General features: G+C 39.4%; 2 protein-coding genes and 1 long non-coding RNA gene across 3 annotated transcripts; all 3 read left to right on the plus strand.

The window, feature by feature from the left end:
• Positions 1–2317: 2317 nt before the first annotated feature.
• LOC148849810 (uncharacterized) lies at positions 2318–5717 on the plus strand. Its single transcript, XM_088943226.1, has 2 exons — positions 2318–3280; positions 4616–5717. Exons 1-2 carry the CDS (start codon positions 2741–2743, stop codon positions 5405–5407), a joined length of 1332 nt encoding a protein of 443 aa, XP_088799352.1. The 5' UTR covers positions 2318–2740; the 3' UTR covers positions 5408–5717.
• An 8142-nt stretch (positions 5718–13859) lies between these two features.
• On the plus strand, positions 13860–14774 carry LOC148849811 (DUF241 domain protein (DUF241)). The gene has a single exon (XM_088944037.1). It carries the CDS (start codon positions 13860–13862, stop codon positions 14772–14774), a length of 915 nt encoding a protein of 304 aa, XP_088800163.1.
• A 4381-nt stretch (positions 14775–19155) lies between these two features.
• Positions 19156–24007, plus strand: LOC148849812 (uncharacterized). The gene is made up of 3 exons (XR_016099945.1): positions 19156–19454; positions 22337–23420; positions 23542–24007. It is a non-coding gene; the product is annotated as an uncharacterized LOC148849812 (long non-coding RNA).
• Positions 24008–24453: the final 446 nt, after the last annotated feature.

The following is a 24453-nucleotide window of genomic DNA, read 5'->3' on the forward strand; positions in this document are numbered from 1 at the left end:
CTCGGGCACGGGCTTCCCTAGTGTCAGGCATGGTATGACTTGTTTGGCTTTGGTGCCCAGAAGATGATGTGAAGTGCTGAGCGAGGCGGTCTTGAGCTCGGAGGTATCCCGAATTGTTACAAGGTGGGTCAGTTCGGCGAAGTGTATCCCGAGCTGTTACAAGGTGGCAATTTGGCGAAGTCCATCCCGAGCTGTTACAAGGGTCAGTTCAGCGAAGTGTATCCCGAGCTGTTACAGAGTGGCAGTTCGGCGAAGTCCATCCCGAGCTGTTACAAGGTGGCAGTTCGGCGAAGTCCATCCCGAGCTGTTACAAGGTGGGTCAGTTCAGCGAAGAGTGTGCCCTTGTTCCCGCCTAGGCTTGGCCCCTTTTGCCGAGCTGTCGTTTCTGCCACGTGTCACATAATAAAGAGGTCGGACCAAATCTTCCTTCATCAGCCAGAATTTTAGATTGTAGTGTAGCCGTGTATATATCAGGTCAGGTCAGTTTTAAGTTGGATCATAAAAATGTAAGCCATGACTGAACCTAATTGTCAGTTTCTACGGTTATCAAAACTGAAACCGACTGAGTTTTTATAAAACAGATCATCTCGGATTGGATCAGTCCAATTTAGTCGATTTGATAGGTTTATGATATTTTGTGAACAACCCTAAACAAGACCACAATTATTGATCGTTTGAATTGGTTTGTTTATCTTTCTTCAGTTAGCCGCTTGCCTCCTTTCTTTTCATTTGCTCACATCAAACAGTTACAATCTCCAATGCAACACCAGGCCCCGTTTACCCAGAAACCAATTCAAGTAAATAGTGGAAACAGAATCTTCCTTAAAAGAAGACTCAGGTTCACCATAGATGCACGTTAGGAACCAGATATTATCATTCATATCAGAAATATTTGCATGAAAACCATATTTGCAAGATAACCGGATGTCTAGGTGGATTGGATTTTTCCATCCTAGAACAAGGCCACCAGAGAGCCCCACTGGCCCCACTGCAACCCACTTCCAATCCTGTCCCAGATGTAGATTTATGATAACTCTGTATGAGTCAATTTTCGTTTACATGGGTGGTGGGTACGGATAAGGTTCCGCAAATAGTACTCAAACCCGTTTATTCTTTTCCCAACATGCGCAACTTAAAACTCTTCTTCCAACTAAGAGCTTCTACCAACTCCCCATCGAATTAACCCTTTACACCAGTCCTTCTGTAAACAAGAAAAATCATTCTGTGGCATTACGCTGCACCGTCTTTTTCTTTGAATATCGAGAAGAGCCATTCAAAGTACAAATATAAAATAAGGATTGCAGAAAAAAAAACCTCCCCAATTTTACTTATTCCTTCTAAAACAAGTGCCTAGCTCATTAAAATTTGAAAATAAATTTGACAGTTTTTAAGACCTAGACCTTGTGTCATTTGCATAACTTTTGAGACTTATATTTAGGTTTCTCCAATGTATTAATGTGTGTATTAACTTTTCAAGTGAATTCATGAATATGCTAATACATATGTTAAAATTTTCTTTCCGACTCTGTATCTTTGATAACTGGAACCTTATTGTGGTTGAATAGAAGGTAGGGGTCTCAATGGACCGGTTTTGGATTGGAGCCCGTTCAAATGGACTAATAAAACATATTGAATTGGATAAATCCAGATAGTCCAAAGTATTTATTGGATTAGTTCAAAGTATTTAATGGGTTTATATTGAACAGATTGGACAGTCTATTGATACCCAATCCATTGATAGAAGATAAAAATACAGGTTTGAACGGATTGGACAATCTAGAGATTGGCGGGAAAGTAGAAGAAGAAGAAGAAAGAAGCTGGCTGGATAGCGAGTATGTGTGCCGTGTCCATGAGCACAGGTACCGGTTCAGTTTTTATTGAGCATAAAAAATTAAAAAGTAAAAACTTAACCAACGCAAACGGAAGGATATCATAAGAGATCATTCCCCATTTCCCCTCCTCTACTCCGGGCCCACGGTGCGGGCGCCACCGCCATGGCGCCATCTAATCTCTTAAAGTCTCCACCGGTGCGTTTGACTTTGAATCAGGTGTTACGTAGACGGGTTTGATTCCTGAAAGGCTTGTTTCTCACCAGTCACCAACTAACGCATCTTCTAATAGGGGGTCCAACTCCAATCCGATCCAATAACGGATCAGGTCCAAACCAATCTGATGGACCATTTTAGATCAGCCTAGCCGTTGGATTGAAATCTTAAACAAAGGTTCGTACACGTGGCATCAACCTTTGCGGTTCAGTAAAGTTCCAACGATTTTCGTCTCAGTTGGGGAGATAAAACGCTTCAACCAGAATCCATCTATCGAACTCTAACTCACGCAAATCTCAGAACAAAAAAAGGGCACCAAAATTTCAAAACCTTTCTACTTTCATACCAGTCACGCAAGGATTGTGTTCTGTGCTCTCTGCAATCTGCATTGCATTGTTCCCCCCATCACTCCCTCTTCCTCTTTTGAAAAATAAAAGCGGAAAAAGAAAAAAAAAGTAATATAGAGGGAGGGACCGAGGGAGGAAAACAAGAACCCAGATCTCTCTCTCTCTCTCTCTCTCTCTCTCTCTTGCGGTCTCTTGAGTCTCGGTTACTGCTATAATTTTATTTGCAAACCAAGATCCGAGACTTGTTATCGTCAAAGAAGAGCAACAAAACAAGTGTAAGTGCTGCAGGAGGGGGGATGCTAAGCAATCCCCAACGACAACTTCAATAAAAAAAAAAAAGGAAAAATCATGATGTTCCTTACCAGATGGGCTTCCGATCTCGACTGGCGTCTTCTCCTCTTAACCCTGCCTCCTCTCTCTCTCCTTGCTTTCCTCTGTCTATCCGCCGTTACTACCACCACCACCCCCAACTCCTTTTACTCTTTCGCCCCTCTCAAATCCTTCTTTTCACACCGTATCCCTTCCGGCTCCGACAACTCCACCTCTCCATCCATTCCACCTCTCCCTGCTCGCAACAATGAACCGATGGCGGAGGATCTTCTGAAGAAAGAGGAAGAATTGAAACGCTCTAGAATTGCGATCTGTCTGGTGGGTGGGGCCAGGAGGTTCGAGCTCACGGGACCCTCTATCGTCAATAACCTCCTCAAGGTTTACCCCAATTCCGATCTTTTCCTGCACAGTCCCTTAAACCGCGATTCCTTCAAGTTCTCCCTCCTCAAGGTCGCGCCCAGGCTCGCTTCGGTTCGAATCTTCGAACCCAAGCCCCTCCAAGAGACCGACTCACAAGTTCGCGTACTCACTGCTCACAACTCTCCCAGTGGGATCCAGGTTTGTTCCACTCTCTCAAGATCGAGGCTGCCGTTTTGTTTCGTTTTCGATTTTTTCGATTTTCCTTCTCATCATGTTTTCCGGTGGGCAATGGCTGGGTGTCCTGGTATCCAATTATATATATATATATATATATATATAATTGACTCACGAGAATTCCGAGGAGACATTCTCGTCTGTATTTCTAATTCTCGCCGGTGTCCGATGCCCTCCTTCCCTCCCTCCATAAACTCTGAAGTCTGAATTCCATATATGAGTGTGTCAGAGTATCGTTACTATACTGGGTTTGGGTAGCCCGTTTCAGTCTGTAGTCTTATTAATTAAAAATGTTGTAGCTAGGGTTTGTATTCCTGCAAAGTTAAATCTGAATTTCTATAACAAGATTGATTTCGGTCCATAAATAAAACGAAGGGCTTGTAACTTGGGAATTGATAATGAAAAGTTACACAGAGGAGAGGATTCATCATTCATAGCGTTGTCTCCCTCGCCGAACACCGGTTCGGTTGGTCAGTTACCCACAACCCAAACCAAATAACTTGGTCAAATGATTTGATGGTCCCTCAATTCCCAGGGAGGCAGGGAGGGAAGGGATAGGTTTGAGGTTTTAAGTTTTAACGCATGCCTGACCTGACCTGATCGGCTGATCCTATCCCATCTCATCTGATCAAGGTCGATTGCTACTGCTACTCTCATCAGTGTGACGCGGATTCAGGGAGGAGCAGGATCACATGTTTATCACTTTATCAGTCAAGTCTTGTTTTTTTTTTTTTAAATGTGGATTTTAGAGAAATTTTCTTGAGATGGTTCAGCACTCACTGGTTAGTGGTTAGGACTTAGGTGGGAGAAAGAAAACGAGTAGTCGTCCAATTAGGCTGCCGCCCAACATTCGGGGTTTAGTGAGTCAACTGTATTTGGTTTTGTCTGCAGTGGTCCCCATCAATGACAGGGTCTGAATAAATAGTGGGTCCATAATTATCTCACGGTCACGGTCTGAATTCAATAAAATAGAGGGAAGGGAGGGTTATCTCCGTTTTACTTCAAATCTGGAATTTGGTTAAAAATTGTTAAAAAACTTAACAAACTGTTGATCCGGGTGATCTATTCGTCAATCTATTTTTTAATAGTTTTTAACCATTTTTTATTTTTTAATTATTTTTTGATTTTACCATCAGAACAAACCATCCATTTAAATCAAACGATCAGATCATTGACCCAAAAACCGACGATCAGAACGGTTCTGTTTCCTGTTCGTTTTTTAAAACGTTGGGTGGCATTGCATTTAATGGATTATCGTTGGCTATTGACCTAATTGTGTTGTTTTAAAATGTTGTGCAGGGTCTGCTACAGTACTTCAACCTTGTAGAGGGATGCCTAACGATGATCAAAGCTTATCAAACGCAAAACAACTTCACATATGACTGGATCGTCCGTACCCGGGTTGATGGCTACTGGTCCGCTCCGCTCCACCCTGATAACTTTATACCCCGTCGATACCTGGTCCCTTCTGGCTCTGGCTACGGTGGTCTCAACGACCGTCTCGGCATTGGAGACCTCAACACCTCCGCAATTGCTCTCTCCCGTCTCTCCCTCATCCCCCACCTCGATTCCGCCGGCTTCCGCCAACTCAACTCCGAGGCCGCCTTTAAGGCCCAACTCACTACCCAACGCGTCCCCTACTTAACCAATCGCTTACCCTTTTGCATTGTCAGCGACCGCAAATACGCCTTCCCGCCCATGCGCTACGGCGTTCCTGTTGCCTCTCTCTCCAGTCCGGGCCCGCTCAGTGGGACCAAATGCAGGCCATGCACGCCGGTCTGTGCTGGCCCTTGCGTTGCCGACGTTGTGGCCACCCTCTATAAGGGCTGGAGCTGGACCGATTGGTCTAATGGGAGTCTTCAGCTATGTGACGCGCACGCCGAGTGGGAGCCCGGGTGGGAGAAGATCTTCGACCGAGTGGCTGGTAAGAAACTCGCCGCAGTTAGAAGGAGAGTTGGATCGTTAAACTTGGCGGACTGCGTCAATGATTTTGAAGAGATGAAGAGACGGACCGTAAATTGGGAAGCTCCACTAGCGACGGAAATTTGTAGAGCCGGAGTAGCAAATAAGCAAAAGCGGCTCAAGATTTAGTGCGTAGGTATAATACACAGAGAGAGACCGGGACAAAGAGGAGCAAGGCATTTTTAGGGTATGTAGAAAAAGTTCTGCTTTGAATTCTCCGAAAAAGAAAAATTTACACTTGTATTAAAAGAAGAAAATTTTACACTTGGATCTTTCAGTGGTAGAAGTAGAATATATTGAAATTTACACCAGTAGTAGTCTGGTAGCAAATAGGAAACCAATGGTGCAAAATCATGTATGTAAACAATGTATGCCATGCAAAGATTATATTTTTTTTCTTTAATCAATATAAAGCTTCTGAAACATGCGTTAGGACTCAGGACTCATGATATAGCTGTTACTGGTCTATTCATCAAAATGATCAATCCGATTCGAGGTGCTCAGTTTTTTAATTATTTTAATCCGATTTGGTTTAATTTTTATGCTAATGGGAGAGGTTGGGTCGGTTTCAGTTTAATCATTTGTAAATTGTTGAATGTAATCGTAGATATATATTAATATCATATTATTATTATAATTTTTTAAATTAAAAATTTTTAAACGGATTGATCAAATTAAAAAACAATTCAAACTGATATAATTTGAGTTAACAGGTTTTCATCATTGGTCAGTCAGATTGGGTTTGGATGACTAACACCCCAATCCGAATCTGACCAAAATTAAAAAATAACTCAAACTGATATAATTTGAGTTAACAGGTTTTCATCATTGGTCAGTCAGATTGGGATTGGGATGACTAACACCCCAATCCGACTAGACCAATTCGATTGGTCAAATAGCATGGAACTGAAACAATCCGACCCTTGAACACCCTAGCTTACTGATGATATTTGAAACTTTGAATAGTTTAGACGCCAAGGACCGATCAAAAAGCATTTTATTGCTTTTACTTGCAATAGGGGTTATCCAAATTTGATTTGGTAAGAAAATCTTACATGATATCTAAATTTGAATCGAATCTGATCAATATTCAACTTTCCTTATTCCATCGATTTGACTAGATAAGTGAATATTTTATTTGAATTCGATTCAATTTGACTGAGCATTGTATATTTCATATGAATAATGAATAGGGGTATAGAATGGGAGTTGAAATGGATAATTTGATTCTAACTGTTTGATTAAGGGGCTTGGTGGAAAGACGTTTCTCCATTTGAGAATGGTTATTTATATCCCTTATTGGGGTTGGAATTTCAATTCTCATATGAATCAAACAAGTGAAAAAATAAACCATTTTGATTCCGATTCCAACTGTTAATCAAATGGGCCACAAGTCTTCTTGATTCGTATTCAGGTAATTGAATCCTTTGTCTCATCTATTACTTCCCTAATAAACCCTTGTCTTTTCAAAAAAAAAAAAAGAACCCTTGTCATTGTAGGAAGGATCCTTTGAGTCATTGTATTCCCTGAACATAGGATTCTATTCCCTGAATAGGAATCAAGAATGAGAGAATTAGATTTGTGATTCTTACCTTAAGTTCAAGTGAGCAATGACCAACTTGTTTGAAAGTCAACAATGGTCTTAGAATTAAGATTTGTGGCATCACAAAGATCTCAGATAAGAAACTAAGCCAAGGAACCAAATATTTTATTGTTAATGACAAGCGAGGTTCAAAATTTTCATATGATACCTCAAATATGAGGCTTTTGGGGTTTTGACCAACCAATTTTAGGTGGTAGGCAGGCCTAAGACCAACCCCTGACTAATTTTTGTAAAAGCACTAAAAGAAAGGAATGTGTGTGATTGAAACACATTCAATCACGTATTCGGTAACTATACACTATACACTACTTTGAAGTGTTTTAGAAGGTTTAAACCTTGACGCAATGAGGGGTAATGGCCCAAAAATGGTATACTCAACAGGCAGTTAGCAACGGCATTCGCTTCAAACCTAGAACCTAGTTTCATAGGATATGGGCAAATCGACTCAAACGTAAGACTTGAGAGAAGGGATTTAGGTCTGTTGAATGTTTTACTTGTTTTTTTTTTTTCCTTTTTTTAGTATCAATATACATTTTGTTCAATGAATTTTTTTATATTTTAATAAATAAAATAATTAAATAATAAAATATTCAAAGGATTTATAAGGAAAAGAACCGAAACTGATGGCGGGGACTACTTGGACCTTGGTTTCTATTTGTTGTTTATTATTTCCAAATTCTGGGAAGAAAGTAGCAAAAATGCCAATAACTTTGTTGTTTACTTGCGAATTTGGATGGTGTTCACTTAGGTAGGAGCTGAAATGGAGTAATGTGTGGATGGGAGAGGTGAGAGTTCTAAATTAACCCATACTTTGCTTTTCTTCCTATTCAATGAGAACAGGGAAATTCACTTAAACGGTCTTTCAGGAAACATCTGTTTGTTTGGAATCGTCTTTCAATAAAAAATGGTGCTCTAAGTTATGCATTGGAAATCGAGAATGCGTAATTTGGAGCAATGCCGAATTTGACATTTCCTGAAGCTGCAGCTCGTTGCTGCCAATAGGAACATGAGGTGGCAGTGATAGGGACAGACGTGGCACTAGATAATAGGTACCGGAGCTGAAAACGTTTCTTGGAGCATTCGTACCAAACAGAAAATGTTGTTGTTGCTCCAAGAAACATCCTAGCTGGAAGCAACGTTTCCTAGAAAAAAAAATCACTATTTTCTTTTAAAATAGTGCTTCCAACCCACATATCAGCAGCACAATTTTCTCAGGAAAACAGTATTGTATCTGCAGCATTAATGCCAAATATATATTAAGCGTATCTTTGGCATCGATGTTGTTGCTCTAAAAAACGGTGACACATTAGCACAATGTAGGAAAGAAACGGTGCTCTGGGAATCTTCTATTTGTTTGGAACCATGATGCTCCAAGCTATGCCTTGGAAATCAAGAAGGCATGGTTTGGAGCAATGCCAAATTTGGCATTTTCTTAGATTGCAGCTCGTTGTTGCCAACGAGGACATGGTGTGGCAATGATGTGGACTTCCTGTAATGAGACCAATGCTGAAAACAGACATGGAGCACTAGTACCAAATAGAAAGTATTGCTGTTGCTCCAAGAAACGTCCTACCTAGCAACAACGTTTCCAAGTAGAAAAAAAAAGACATTGTTTTATCAGAAAATGGTGCTTGCAACCCACACATCCGAAAACGGTGTTGTATCTACAACATCAATGCCATACATATACTAACCCGTTAATATTTTCTATCAAGAATTTAAGGGGAGGGCCAGAGGGGTGTGTTAGCACTTTGCACATTTATTTGATATTTGAAGGGAGACGTTTGTTACTTGTTTGGGTAAAAACACATAAGAGATTTAAGTAATTATCAAATGACTCGGGGTATTTACATTTCTTATCCAATGACATTCAAGAATAACCATTTACTAGCAAGTAAATGTCGATACATTTACTGGGTAGAACTGTCTCTTCAACTCTCGTTTGAAATCGGCCCAAGTGTTGATGGTGCACGTACCCCGTTCAATATCGATACATATTCAGCACCACCACAACATGGCAACATCAGTCAAATACATTGTAGTTGTGTGTATCTAGGTATATTGGTCCATCTGCCATAGGAAATTATCAATGTCACATGCATCATGTGTTCTAGGATAGGGAGTTGGCTCCCTAATCCTGATGTGGGAAGGAGTGTGCATAGTGAAGGTGTTGGTTGGCCTAGCAATGATTCTCTTTAGGACTGTACACTTTACCTTGAATTTATCTAGTTGAGCTTGGACGTTGGTGGAGGTACACAAGGCTGACTTCATGGCAACCCACTCTTCTTTAATTTCATTTAATTGGGCCTAAATGACCATTGGGGAAGACACGACCCTCCTCCATGTTGCTTACTCGCTTCTCATCTCATCGACTTGAGCCTAGAAGTTATCGGGCTTGTTTTGAATATGGGAGTGGGATGAGCTTCCTTCTTGTTGGCGTGAGGTGCTAAAGACTTCCTTAAGGGTCTAGTTGAGCACGTCACGGACCTCATTGACAAGACCGCTTGTGTGGTCTTCCACTTGTACCACCGCACTCTCGATGGGTTCAATATTTTGGTGTAGCTCATCCACTCAATCACGCATCTCGCCCACGGTGGCTTCACGATGTAGCACATGTAGGTTGATGGCTGCATGCTTGTTCGTGTATCTCTCGTGCTTGCTCGCTTTTGATGTTTGGGTCTTTGGTGCTTCGTATTTGACAATGTCATTGGTGGGTGCGTCATTGGTCTCGTGGGATGGGGAGAGTCCATGCTTGATCTCCTCTGTAATGTCCCTGTTCTGTTTCATGATGCCGCTCATGTTGCGGGTTGATTTGCTAGTAATAAGCTTTTGCTTTAATACCAACCGTCATGAGGCTAATCGGAGAGGCCCCGTGTGGCACTCGATTGGGTCGAATAAGTCTATGAAACCAAGCAATAGCACATAAAAAGCAACAAGAATGTGCACGAATTAATAAAAAGGCTATTTGTATTGCATAAAATGATGATAAGTACAAATACACAAATTTGTGTTGAGGGGATCTTGTGCTTAACCTTTATATGGTATTAACATATTTGACTACCTATCTCCCCTCAAAGAGTAAATTAAGCTTTTAAGAGAGTGATAAAAGAAAATATCAAAATGATAAAAAATCATACTATATAATTACAATATTACCGGTGACATTACTCCCTTACAAAATAAATAGATAGCCCCTCACAAAACACACATGATACATTGAATGCGTGCTGCAGGCATGATACATGGTACTCGTGAGCGAGGTGAATAATAGGGCTGCTGTCTCGTATGAGTAGCAGAGCTTATGAAGTAACCGACTCTGAATTATATCTAAAGAACCTCTGCTCATTTCTTATCTGGAAATGGACATTTAGAAATTAAGGAGAATCTGAATATAAATATAATAACTTCACAATTAATATATAATTTGAAAAGACGGAAAAAAAAAGGAAAACAGTGAAACGAAGATTGAAGAGGAAGTTAGTCAAACAAAAAAAAAAAAAGAAGAGTGAAGAGGAAGGTAACCTTACCTCTCTTGTTCATATCAAAGGATTGAAGAAGGAAGACTACATATATACAACATACCATAATTTAATTTTCTTATACCAACAACAACCGTATCAATTAGAAATAATAAATCCAATGGAACATTCATTACACACCCTGTAGGCTGTAGCTGTAGCCGGGGATGAAGTAATAACTAATAAGGTGCTGGCCCCACTTTCCTTGCATTACCCGTATGTCGTAGTAGTATCGAATACTGATAGATTTTGGTGGAGGTTTTGCATTCCACAGCAATTTGGACTTGGAAACATTTTTATTTTTTCTAAAACAAGCCCAGCTTCCTCAGAAAGTAGCCGAAGAGGGGCCCTAATGGGCTTAAACATTTGTAGGAAAAATAATACTGATTATTAGTCTGTCCATGAAGCCCATGATCAATAAATAAATACATTAATTAAATTAAATTGTGGGAGTTATAGGCAGACATGTTCGAAACAGACGATATCGGCCCATTAGATGCTACCCGTTGGGAGACCAACGCAAATAGAAAGCAATTGATGGTGTTTCTTTCTCCACTAATTTACCAGTTACTCACCTTACGATGTCAAGCCCGCCGGGATGATGTCAAATTATAAGTGTTCCTGCTCCTGCGTAAGGGTCATGTGGGCGTTTGGTTTATATAGTTTTTGGCTCATTAATTACTCCTTATTTTTTTTCAGAATACAAAAATGTGATCATTCAATCGTGACAAATTTGAGGAATTAGGCCTAGAGAGTTGATCAGAGTGGTTTGGAATATATTTAATGTTACATACATATGACACTGCTACCTCATTGAGTGGCAGTATCGGTGGATCTCAGCTTTTATGAGCAGCACCAATTTTTCCAAAATTGTATACTTTGAGTACTAAATAAAATGGAAGATTGTTACTTTTTAAGTGTTGATTATGACTTTGTTAAGCAAGATTATAAAAAAAAGGTAGACTTTTGGCGATTTGAGGGGCCAAAATCAGTATTATGTTGGGATCGACCATCACGCATTTAGGTTTTATTTGCTCTGTGTGTAGCGGGATAAAACACACCATTGTTTGTTCCAATACACACGGGCCTACATGTCAGTGATGGAATACTACACTAGTGTTTCACTTATAATTGGTTCAGTAGCTAGTCCGAGAATTAGATCCGGGCTCGATTAAGTTTCATTTTCAAGTTTCTATAATAATAATAAAAAAAAAAGATTAATTAAGTGTAGGCTATCCGACAAGTGATTAAAACTTGATACTTAGGCTTGGCCTAATGGCCTCACGAGTCACGCCCAGGTCCAGACAAGTAATAAACCATCGGAAATAATTAATTAATTAGTTTGCACTCCCTTAGTCACTACTCAACTAATGTATAAGAAGTAAGAAGGGAGTGGAGGAGGGAAACCATGTAGTGTTTGGTATGTTGGGACTTGGGAGGTATTTCCCAAGAGAAGGGAAACCATAAACCATATATAATGACTACTTACTCTCTTGAATCTTGATGAGATTGCAGGTGCATGCATAGGCGCCAGGGCTGATGCTGAGGACATGGGCAAGGGCAAGGGCAACAACCGGAGTTTAGATTACGATGGCATCGGCATGGATGTGGTCGATCTGGGACTGGTCCTCTGGCCGGGGTGCATGCCAACCTTAATCTTAACTTCTTAACCCAAAACCCCCACGTGTGCAGTCAATAATAATAATCAGAAGACTAGCATTCATACCACCTCCATCTCTATTCTCTATTCAATTTACTTTTTCTGGGACGTTAAAACGTAAAACTTCAAATAATACAGCTGGAGCCTGGAGGGAGAAGGAGACAAGTTGAGATTATGTTATCTGGCATGTCCATCCTCCGTCCCCCAAAACATCCATCTTATTCCTTTTCACCATCATCAACTCCGCGCTTTCTCTATGTCAACCTGCTGATTCCCTTTTTTTTTTTTTTTAAGTTTTCAGGTGATTTTATTTTATTTTTACAACAAATGTTTGTTTATCTATTTGTTCTTCTCACCGTGCCACACATTATTTTATAAATAATAATAATAATAATAATAATAATAATAATAATAATAATACACCATTTTATCCTTTTTCCACCTTCTCATTTTAGTTTTTATTTTATTTTTTCTCTTTTTCATCTACGTAATTATGTGGTAGTGATTTTGTATATAGGTCGTAAATTTAATATTGCTATGTGTATAGAACTAATTTTCCTTTAATCAGAGGTGACTTCCATTAATAAGGCAAAAGAAAAAGAAAAGCATTTGATTCTCTTGTAAATCGGAGAGTCATTGTTTCTCCCTCTCTCTTTTGTTGCATTTTTCTCAACCCCTCAACATATGATCGTATCTCTTCGGATCTTCCACATGTATTTGTTTATCATTTCTCTAAACAAATTTTTATTAAAGCATTTATGTTCATAATAAATAAATGTACTAATACACAAATAAACTCTGGAATCTGGTATGGATGTCTTCACAAATCGTGTGAGGTTGTAGAGGGTCAACCCGCGTGAACAACAGAGACAGATCACAGATGTGTTGGATCGGGGTTGCGTTTCTGTTTCTGAAACACGCTCCATCCAAATCCGACGAGACGACCACACCAAAACCGCTAAGCTGTGGCAGCGGTATAGCCTATGGTTAGCGGTTTTCCCAACCATATATTCATTACGCCATGATCCTAGATTCCTAGGCAAAACTGCCCTGACAGACATACGCGGTTCCATTGCAATCCAACTCAACTCTATGTAATGTAATGTACCTACTTCCTTATCACTCATCTTTCTCTCCAGCAAATTCTCACCGCGTGGTGAATGTGGGCACTACTGACGTCTTTTACTCCGTTTCACAATGCCCCATAGACCGAATCAGCCCCCCCACAATGTCCCGTCATTCATGTTAGCATGTGAGTTCCTTTGATAATTTATCTTAACAAAGGCAACGTGGCCTTATCGTCTACCGTTTAATTAGGTAACGTGTCATATGCACGTGGTATCTGTCTCCTCTCCTCCAAGAAGGAAAACCACAATCCGCAAGCGCCTCGGAAAACCACCCCCGCCCACATGATCGCTGTCGTGCATATGATAATGATTCGGTACAGCTGGATTTATTCGCGGATCCAGTTATGTTGGTTGAATGTTGAGTTCCTTCAAATCACTTCACCCATTTCTCCCCTCCCCACCCACCCCCTCGTGCGCAAACTTTTTTTTTTTTTTTTTTAGTTCCCCTTCATTATTCATATTCCATTATTATGAAATCATATATATTTAGTATTATTAAAATCTCCCAACTTCCTCTGCCTTATAAATTTAATCCCTCCGTGGGGCAGAAAGGCTTCGTCTCCGCCAAAGTCCCCAAAACCTTTTTGTCTTTTATCTTTACGGGTTTTCATTATCAACAGAGTCGTTGCAGAACAAAACGCAGAAGAAGAAGAAGAGGAAGAAGAAACGAAATATGGTTCCCGGATTCCGTCGCACCCTTTCTTTCCCAAACCAGCATCCCAGCCGTCCATCCCGACCGCAGAAATCCTACCACATCAGATCCACTAGTCTCCCATGCAGAGCACACCCCCAGATCTCCCAGCTCAAGGATGAGATCAATGAGCTCAAGACCTGGGAATCTAAAGTCCTTTCCCGGAATTCCGCCTGGCTTTGCGACGGTTTGAGCCGTCTCAGGTGCATTCACGACTCTCTTGACGACCTCCTCCAGCTTCCCCAGACTCAGGACTCACTCCGCCGTCAATCCCACTGGGTCGAGAAGCTCCTCGAAGATTTCCTCCGCTTTGTCGACGTCTACGGCATCTTCCGAGCTGCACTCTTGGCTCTTAAGGAGGAACACCTGGCCGCCCAGGTGGCCATAAGGAGGAGAGATGAGTCCAAGATCGCCTCTTACGTCAAGGCTCGTAAGAAAATGGAGAAGGAGATGTCCAAGCTCGTCTCTGTCGTCCGATGTATCGGGAAGAGTTTGGTTCCGGGAGCTGTGTCGGTATCAGATGGCGATGCAGAGTTAGCTGCAGTCCTTAAGGACGTCAACGACGTCACCGTATCAGTGTCCATCTTACTCTTCAACGGAATCCTATCCTCTTCGTCGCCGTCGTCGTCGTCATTGTCATCCAAGTCCTGGATGCTATGGAGACCCTCGAAGAAGACGAAGAAAATCGAGGCAGAGGAGGGAATTCGAGAGCTGGAAGAAGTAAGAGTAGAGAGCCTGTGCCGTTTGAAGAAACAAGGAGAAGAGGAGGTGCGCATGACATTGCGACGAATGCAGGCTTTGGAAGACTGCATTGGAGGGATTGAGAGTGAAAGCGAGAGAGTGTTTAGGAGTTTCATCAACACCAGAGTTTCTCTGCTCAACATTCTCACACAATAGAGAATAAGAGTGATGGATTGGAGAGTTTAATTATTGAAGGTTCAAAATTTTGTTATTTGAGTTAAAAAGAAGCGGGAAATAAGAAGAAGAGCCAGGAGCGTGAAGAGAGGTTGTAGTGGTGTGTACAGTAACGATCATATACATGTATTCTGTTAAATTAAATGAAGGCCCTTCCCAAAAGTTCTAAATTTCTGGGTCGACGTCGAGCCGAAACTCGCTGACATTTATCATTCTCGCTTGACTCTTGTTTAATTTTTCCATAGTTGAGGCTTGAGATGTATCATGCATGTGGTGGTAGTAAGTGCAGAGGGAAAAAAAATTCATTAATTTGTACCAACAATTGCATTTTGCACCATTTTAACAGCATTAATTGATTGATATATTTTGATGAGAATATGAATGGAAATTGAATCTCATTCTCACATTCACATAAATGATAAACCCTGAACGCGTTTGTAGGTTTGTTTAATTAACTTTAAACCTTAAGGCTGTGTTTGGTTTGAAGGAAAAAGTAGGGAAATTCATACAAGGTTTGTAAAGGTTTTTCTACCTTTTCCTTCCTTTTTCTACTTTTTCCTTTAAACCAAACATAACCAGCCGGATGGTGTATGATAAGGAAGGACACATCACACATCAAACTCTAGAAGAGTTATTTAGTGGCAACTTGAAACCATGCATTAACCCCACCCCTTCCTGTCTCAATTGAGGATATTGTGTATTCATATTTGAGAGCCAACCCAAGTTTCAGTATGGCATCCAACCACGATCCCTATTATGTATAGTACAATATCTCTCTATCTAGCGCAGCTAGCCAGCTTATAGTCTCAATGAATTTGGGTTGTTTTCAAATTTCAATATTCCTCCTACGGTCTCGGATCTAATTTATATCGAGGGCCAATCTTAATTTAACTCATCCATGGCCAAACATGTCGTTGATACACAAATAACTCAAGGTCTAGAAATTGAAATTCGGGATCAGCCTTTAATTATCCATTTTAATTTCTTGGCTGTTGGTCGCAAGTTGGCCACCACCAGAAACTGTTAACTGTAACAGCGCATGATTTGGGTTGCATAACTGCATTATTGATAACTTAAAATAGGGGTTATTTTGCTGGGCCCATACACTTAAATATGTATATATACACCAATGAAGCCACGAGAACAAGCTTAATAATGTAGAGTTGTTATCATTTAGGTGTTGCTTAATTAATTTGTCACTTGATTCTCCACCCCAATAATACACAGCTTCATTTCTTTTATGTTTATATTAAGCAAGTCAAGCTTAAATATACATCTGATGCATGCATGCTTTAAAAACATGTGTTTCAGAAATATAGATTTTCATATTTGACGGTTTCAAAAACTTGAAAGAGGAGGACTTTCCAGTTCATCACTACATTTATTTTCTTCTTCAGTTTAAATATTATTCTGCCTGCCCAGTGCCCACACAACGACCACCATTTTGCGGTTTGCGGTAATAGCTGTTCTTTTCCCCCATCTGATGGAACCTTTTCGTTCCGCTTCCGCCTTGGACAGGACAGTAGGTGAGTTGTGAGTAGGGTGGTATCTGGCAGCAGTACGTAGGGCCAAGTTCCATGTGAGTCGAGCTGGAATTACCCTGTCTCGGCTTCACGGTATATATTTTGGCCAGACCATGTATGGAGGCACGATTGGACGCATCCCATTTCATTTGGAGATGTCAACTTGTCAACCAACAGTAACACATTATCCTTTAATTAATTGACAACTTAAGAAGCCAGGATTAGCCGACCCAAACATGTCCAACAAATCATCAACTACATAATCAGACTTGGACATGAATAAACCCGCTCCCGGCGGTCTTCACTCTTCTTTCTTGATTTAACTTGAGTTTACATTCTTCTTGTTAATTCTAAATTGAAATATTTCTACTACTTTTTTTTTTTTTTTTTCCACCCCTTCCACAGAAGGACAGGGATGGGTTTTGGCCTTTTGGGGACAGTGGTCCGTTGCTTAGGGGTAGGGTCATTGTAAATTACCAGGTGGCAGATATTCAGAAAATCACGACCCACCTCACATGACATTCCGTATAAGAGACGATCTGTTGTGGATTAAAAGTGATACTACAAAATGAAATAAAATGAAAAATGAAGATAGTGACTGCTTGAGCTCGAGTGTTGCTCCACGATGAGTTTTCTATGAATAGTCACTATGCCCAGGCCCATCGATAACTTAATTAGGTTAAACGAGATCCATGGGTTAATAAGATTAACCAACATATGGGCCTTTAGATGGTAGGCCCAAAGCTCAATTCCTACCAATATTAAATGGTCAGATTGACGTTAAAATGATAAGAACAGCCACACAAAGGGTCCAGTTCAATGTATGCCTAAATCCTCTGTGTCAGCAGCACACCATATTCTTACTTTCTAGCCTAACTATTTTTGGCTCAGAGTGCCAAATATAAATATATTTGGTGCAAAACTTTGTATATGGTATTTCTAAACTCTGCATTTGCATTTATACGAATTGGACAAAATCCAAATTCACACTGTCCTCACGGCACTTGCAACTATGCATTGGGAATATCTCCCTATGAATAAAATCATACTAGTACAGACGGCTGTAAGGATGGTGTGTAGACGGATTTTGTGAGGATGAAGTCTGTGCTCCATTTATACAACTCTTGCAAGTTGCAACAACAAATGAACCCATGTATTGGGTATAGCAAATGAATTTGCTTCTAAGCGTTTATGGTTTAACAGTGATGGCCAAAGGCTTTCCTTTTCTTTTTTTTTTTATTTCTAGGGAATGTGTCTAGCATCCAAAATTAGTTATTCACAGAAGTACCATTTTATATAATAAATAAAGAAGGCTCTCTGGAAAGTGGAAACGATATAAATATAATCTCTCTTTGTAGTCGTCAAAAAATGGTGCAAGCCTTTGATTCCAATTTCCAACGTATGATTATTGCTGGTTTTGTGCGTACGTCCTTCCTTTTTTAACCAGCCAGCTTTTGATGACCCACTTACTATGTATATATATCTAATGATATGGAGGTAGACGGATTGCCTTAGCTAAAGAAAAGTAACCCGACTTGGTGGTGCAGTGGTGCTTGGAAGAATATACATCTCACCTCTGGCCTCTGGGTGAGAAGGGAGTTCATTTATCATTACTACTCTATCGTCTATATCCACCGTTGGCCCATGTCCTGGTGGTGATGAACTGATGATGATGTCTTACGTTTTTTAATTAGGTACATGCCGTTAGGGCCATTAAATGGCATTGATTATTATTGAGGTGGAATACATACAAATAAAGGGACCAGTGACAAATTGAGGATGGTATCGCAGAACCACAAAAATGATTACAAGAATACAAGATAGAGTGAGTGTGATTGATATAATGATATACATATTTGTCCGTTGTCCCTCGATCGCCTCATTGAGCAATGGCACCAGTGACAAGAACCAAGTGGGGAATTGGCCACAGTACCCACTCCCACTTGGTGGTGACTGGTGAGAGACAATTGGATTCAACGACGACCAATTCAATTGGAATCGGGTCAGGCTCATTTGCAAAGCGATAAGTAGGAACGAGGAAATGGGATCAAGATGGCCTTCTGGACTGTGAGAGTGATATAAGCCCATGATCCACTACTAGTATTGCCACCGCTCCACTCGCAAGCCAGCATAGTCATGGCTCATGGGCTCAAGTCTCAGGGTTCACATTCAAGAGGTTCTTCATTAAGGGATGCATGGATTCCATTTATCAAAAATAAAAAATAAAAAAAAGAAACAAAAGGTTTAGGAATGGATGATAAGACCCATCCAAGAGCAACCAAACAAGAAATGTAGACACAAACAGAGAAGGGAGCGAAGATGGTAGTGGTACGGTGTAGGGAGGTTCATTTGTCATCTACTCGGATATTGATTATTGAAGGCTTGAAGCAGTAGTGACTCGTGAGGCAGAAGCTAGTGGACAAAAACGACATGAAAAAGAGTCAGAGCGGGTCAATGTGGGTTGTTACACTTACTCTCCAAATGCTTCAGACTTCAAATACGAAACTGAAACCAAAATTATGTACTACCATCTCTCTCTAACTTTTGAGTTTGAGATCAGATGCTGCCTGCACCCTGCCATTAGGCCTTTGGCATCCATCATTTAATTTGCTTGTTCCATGACTCAATTTCAAACTTATTAAGGCCATGTTCGTTTTTCGTGAAGTGAAGGGGTTGGTCAATGGGATTGTGAATCCCATTCACCAATTTACCTGTGTTTCAATTCTAAAATTGTGTAGGACCCACGGTAAGTTTAATTTTCCCGGTGTAAATTGGTTTCCTGAGTGGAGGGTAAGTAGATAAAAAAGGAAAATCTCAAAATTGCCCCCCCGCCCCCAAAAAAAAAAAACGTATAAGGTTGAGAGCGTCTCTTCGACTTTTTTTTCCCAGAAATCACCTCTCGGCCTCTGCGTTTCTCCTCTCACCTCTTGGCTCTGCATTTCTCCTCTTCCACTCCATCATCTTGCTGCCATTGCCATTGGTTCTCTAAGTTGCTGCTGCTTGATCTAGTCATCGGCTCCATCATTGATTCTCCTCCATTGTTGCTGCTTCATCCTCCTCCACTCTGTTGTCGACACCATTGAGCTGCTGTTGCTTCGCTTGTCGTCTCTACTCACTGTTTTTTTTCTCCATTGAAATGGTAGGAATCACTATTCCTCTTCCTGTTGATCCGCCGTTCCAATTTCATCTGACCAGATGTTTTTTTCTACATTAATTTTACGGTTTACAATTTAAAATTTCCGACCAGATGTTGTGCAGGTAGAGACTCTGAGAATGAGAATCAATATACGAGAGAAATTCCTAATGTGCCATTCGATGCTATATAAATCGAGTTTTTACCTCGAGATAACTTGGATGCTTTCTCCAACCATAATCGATCAGGAACCAAGTAAAGTTCACAAAATACGGACATGACCATTCGCTTTGAAAAATTTTGGCCTCTTCATCAAACGATTTAGGATCTACTGACCACAAAATATTGATATTCAGATTTATCTAACCGCACATCGCGAATATCGGTAACCCTTGTCATTACTAAAATGTCTAATGTGTAGTTGTGTGAACATAACCAGCAATGTGTTGTAGTCAGTAGCTCCGACTTCAAACTACATAATACATATTACCGAGCCTTGCAAATTCTTGTTTAACCTGATTACGTAACCATTCTCAAATGGTGCAATACCTGTTTTTTAAATAAATTTAAGACATTACATCAACTAATTTTGATTTAAACAATGATGTATTCTTATTTCACTGGGGTTGCATGCAACCAATGCTACAGTAGAGTGTTCACTAGTTTTAAATTCTAAACACTAGAGAATCTGATTTTTTTTTTTGTTTGATCATCGGAGTATCCATATTTTATAAGGTTCCTGGATCCATCAACTACAAAAAAAGTTGTGTGAATATATTCCTTTTTTTTTTAAGATTTTGAAAGAAGGGAAAGTTGGTCAATAAGATTTTAGTTTCCATTGAATTTCTGTTTTTTTTTTTAATGCAATATTTTTATTTTTAATAAATTTCTCTGTTTTTTTCCAATGTTCTAGTTTTTGTCTGAAACATATTTTGTGATTTTTTATCAATTCCTGTATTTTCTGCAATTTTTGCTTTTTTTTTTGTCTGAAATATATTTTTTGGCTCAAACATACATTCTTTTTATTTCTATCAATTTATGTACTCTGTGCAATTTCTGCTATTTTACGTTGAAATATACATGTATTATTTTTTATTAATTTCTGTATCTTTCTGTAATTGTATACCAGGCTATAATCTTGGAATGAATGTCTTGTTGTTCCACTCCTTTTCACATAAACTTTTATTAATGAAAATGCTGCTACTTATAAGGAAAATGTAAAAATATCATAAATCTCATCCTAGAAATTCAAAAAGAAAATCAATGTGTTGATTTTGTTACTGTTAAAAGTTCGAAGATATTTCTATAGATGAAAAGTGGGTGAATTAGAGTATTTTAGTTAGAAATTGTGTATTTTCTCTTGCCTCGAAAGCATCGAGGGATAGGCTTCTTATTTGGAAGAGAAAACAGTAAAAGCTCTAAACGAACCATGATTTATGTTCAGAGAGAATTGAGGGGGAAGCAGAGTTCTATACCACCTACTGTGTAAAGAACATGTTAGTTATTAAGTTTGAGACGGTTCTATTTAGGCAGGAACCTCAAATTTTTAAATGAGTTGAAGACAATTTTGGAGTTTGGCTTTTGAGATCTATTATGGGAGATAGGGAGGGATCCAATGGCTTCTTACCAGTTATCCTTTATTTTCCTGGTTGTCTGAATTACTTACAAGTTACGACTTATAATAGTGAGGTCACATTAATAACCCCATTACCCCACACACTACTATCTTATATGATTTATGGTTCCAACACCAAACAACAGTATTGCTTATATGGGTGTTGGAGGGTAAAAAGTATTTCTTTATTTACTTTCTTTGTTTCAAGACTTTTGTTTGAAGGAGTTTGAAAATGTTCTTGACTGTCAAGTCAACAGCCTTGGTCTTACTTCTGAACAAGAAGTAGGGGAAGTAGTCTTTGAAGCTAGGGAGGCAATTGAGGATAACACCGGTCAGGTTCTTGGGGTAAAGGACACTTCAAAACCTTTTGAAGGCGTTAAAGAAAGGGATGATTTGGGTTCAGATTGTTTGCTTCTAGAGAGGGAGGTAAAAATTGACAAAACTTACATTGTTCAGAGAAGGGAAGACTTGGGATAGGTGGTGAATAAGGAGGTGGACCTAATTAAAATCTTGGGGTTATAAACATAACATGCATATTTATGAGGTTCTAGTACCTAGGGAGCCTTTTGAAATGGAATTTGTATGGCCCTGTAGGTACTGTTCTCTTCAATTTTGTTGCTAATCAAATTCCTTTTTCTTCTTATGGTATGATCCTTATCAAAGTAGCAGAATTGATCATCAAACTTCTGTCTCCATTTTCAAGTCTTAATTTGTTATTTAGAGGGTGTTTGCCAATATAGGTGATTTTGTTTTTCAAAAAAAAAAAAAGAATTGTTTGTATTGATGTGATAGTTTTTTTTTTTTTTTTTTGAAAATAGAATCATACATATTGGAAAACACGCCCTTAGACAATCAAAAGCTTTGCTGTGTCACCAAAACTCTAGATTCTACTCACACTTTTAGCAGAAGTTAGTGTAATCATAGCTTTCATGTACAGAACTTGAAAATGCCTGTTGTTTCAACTGGATTCTCTTGTGTCACCAGAACTCTAATGGTCTGTTGCACAATCCATTTTTTCAGTTCTGCTCAATTTTTTGCTACTTGCACTAGAAGAAGAGACTGGAAGGCCATTCTCAAAGGGAAGGGGTTGTTACTCATTATATGAATCCCCTTGGTTTTCGGATTGATCTTTAGGGTTCTCACCTTATTTTTATTGTTGAAAATATTGCAAGTCAAGCAGAATCATAGCCATTCTTTTAATTATATATGATGACTCATCTGCTCTTTTGTATATATGTTGAAACAAAAATGACCTTTGGGCACTTGGATGCAGGTGCTTTCGGGAATTTCTCCCTTCAAATATGCAAGTGAATGGCTCATTTTTTCAAAGAATCATAGCCAGAGATATCAGATTTCCAAACTACTTTGCTGAAGCTAAAGACCTTATTCAAAAGTTATTAGTAAGTTAAAAGCACTTGCAGGTTAGATTTAGTTTAGTTTGAGTTGTTAAGACACACTTTTATGTTTGTCCTAAATACTACTTATCTTCTTTATCTTTTGTTCTTTTTGGATCTTAACAATGTCATTCATATTGAGCTTTGCTTTGCCCGCCCACTCTCTCTCTCTCTCTCTCACAAACACACACGCACACACACATAGCTCTAGATGCCATATTTGTTCAATCTATTATTTGCAATTTAGACTTAAAGAGTAGTGGCAGAAGTTCCTTTCCATCTTTAGTTTTATCGCAATTCAGACTTGAAGGATGAGCAACATTGCTTGGAATTTGTTGTTTTCTTATTTATCAATTAGTGGTGGGCTCATATCCCTTGAGCCTCAATTTAAACCCATCCTTAATTTTTGTCAGACCCAAGTTTTTACACTAGAGACTCAAAATCTAAGCGCATCTCATGCAAAACTTCTGGTAAGTTGGGGTTGGGCTCAAGGGGCTGTAAATGTGTTATGTTCAGATTAGATCTTTGGGACAAAAAACTTTAAATTAATTTCTTTGGGACAAAAGAAAAACTTTAATTTACTTCTACCTATATAGAAATTTGTACAATTCAAGAGACATAGGAGTTTTTGTTTTCTTGAAGATGCATTTCCATTTTCCTTTTCAATGAAGAGATGCATTTCTGCATTAGATTTGTAGATTATCTCCATAATAGATAGATATGCACTGATTCATGTCCTGAATTGTGGGTTATATATCTGCCATTATTTGCAATAATGTCTCTGAGCTTTGAATCGCAAAGAGCTGGACAGACCATGTTCCAAATGCACGCTCACTTGATGTGAGCAATGGACCTACAGTCCCATCAACTGCTTCTAACTTTGTTGGAGCTGCATCCCAAGGATCAAACATGTCGAGCAGCATGCTTGCTGCTGCTACCCCCAGCGCCAGAAACATATACTTGGTGAGTGCCTTTATACCCTTGTCAAGAAACACAAGGTAAGATTAGGTGTATGAACATATTCTTGTTTATCATAAAATATATTGTATAGATTCAATAAAATCTATATATCTTCTATTTGTAGCCTGATCTTGCTGCAAAAATAACTGGAATGCTTTTGGAGATGGATAACTCAGAACTGCTTCTTTTGTTGGAGTCACCTGAGTCATTGGCTGACAAGGTAGAAGAAGCAATGCAAGTGCTAAAACTCTCCAAGACCAGAGTTTCTAGACAGGATTCTATTCATCCAAATTATTTATCGGCTGAGATTGCAGTCAACTAAATATACCTTATCTGAGGTTGTGCTCCAAGAAGCAGTGCTAGGATCCACCCAACTGTTTTTGATCTGGAACATCAATTAATGTCTTGTTTTGTGAAGTGGTTGTTAACTTGTTATTAGTGGTATGATGTTTAACTTGCTATATCAGATGTCTTACTGATGTTTTTGAGTGATTCAAAGCGCCTTGTAGTGAGATCTGAACAAGTTATTCTATGTTCTTGTTGATCTTTCCTCCACAGGTTATTGAATGAGTTATTGTTTGGATAGGTTATTTTGAACTTGTTACTTGGACAGGTTATAGTTGAACAGGTTATTCAACTTATTATTTGGACAGGTTATGTGTTAATGAGACAAAATGTCCAAAAAAACATGAATTTGGGCCAAAGGGTAAAATTGGAAAGATATGAAAAAAAAAACAATTTACCCAGGAAAGTGGGTGTTGCAAAAGAACATGGGAAAATAAGAACTTCATTTACCCACTAACCCACTAACCCACCAATGACCTTGATCACTCGACCCCACCCAAAAAGGTGGAATAACAATTCTCCATTCAAATAAGTTTAAATTTGAAGCTCAACGATGTTCTTTAGGGGGTATAATATTGAATGGTGATATGCATAGACAGAAATTCCAAAGCCCTTTCAACACAAAGATCTTCCTTTGTTTTTGGTCCAAGTAGAAAGCTCCCCCTGGTCCCACTTTAATGGTGGGTCTCAT

Source organism: Nelumbo lutea, chromosome 5 (genome assembly GCF_056320005.1).
Source record: "Nelumbo lutea isolate HS-2025 chromosome 5, American lotus-T2T, whole genome shotgun sequence".
Classification (NCBI taxonomy): domain Eukaryota; kingdom Viridiplantae; phylum Streptophyta; class Magnoliopsida; order Proteales; family Nelumbonaceae; genus Nelumbo; species Nelumbo lutea.

Coding starts and splice junctions, on each gene's coding strand:
- LOC148849810 (XM_088943226.1), top strand. CDS start 2,741: ATGATGTTCCTTACCAGATGGGCTTCCGATCTCGACTGGCGTCTTCTC. Junction 3,281..4,615: donor ACTCTCCCAGTGGGATCCAG/GTTTGTTCCACT, acceptor AATGTTGTGCAG/GGTCTGCTACAGTACTTCAA.
- LOC148849811 (XM_088944037.1), top strand. CDS start 13,860: ATGGTTCCCGGATTCCGTCGCACCCTTTCTTTCCCAAACCAGCATCCC.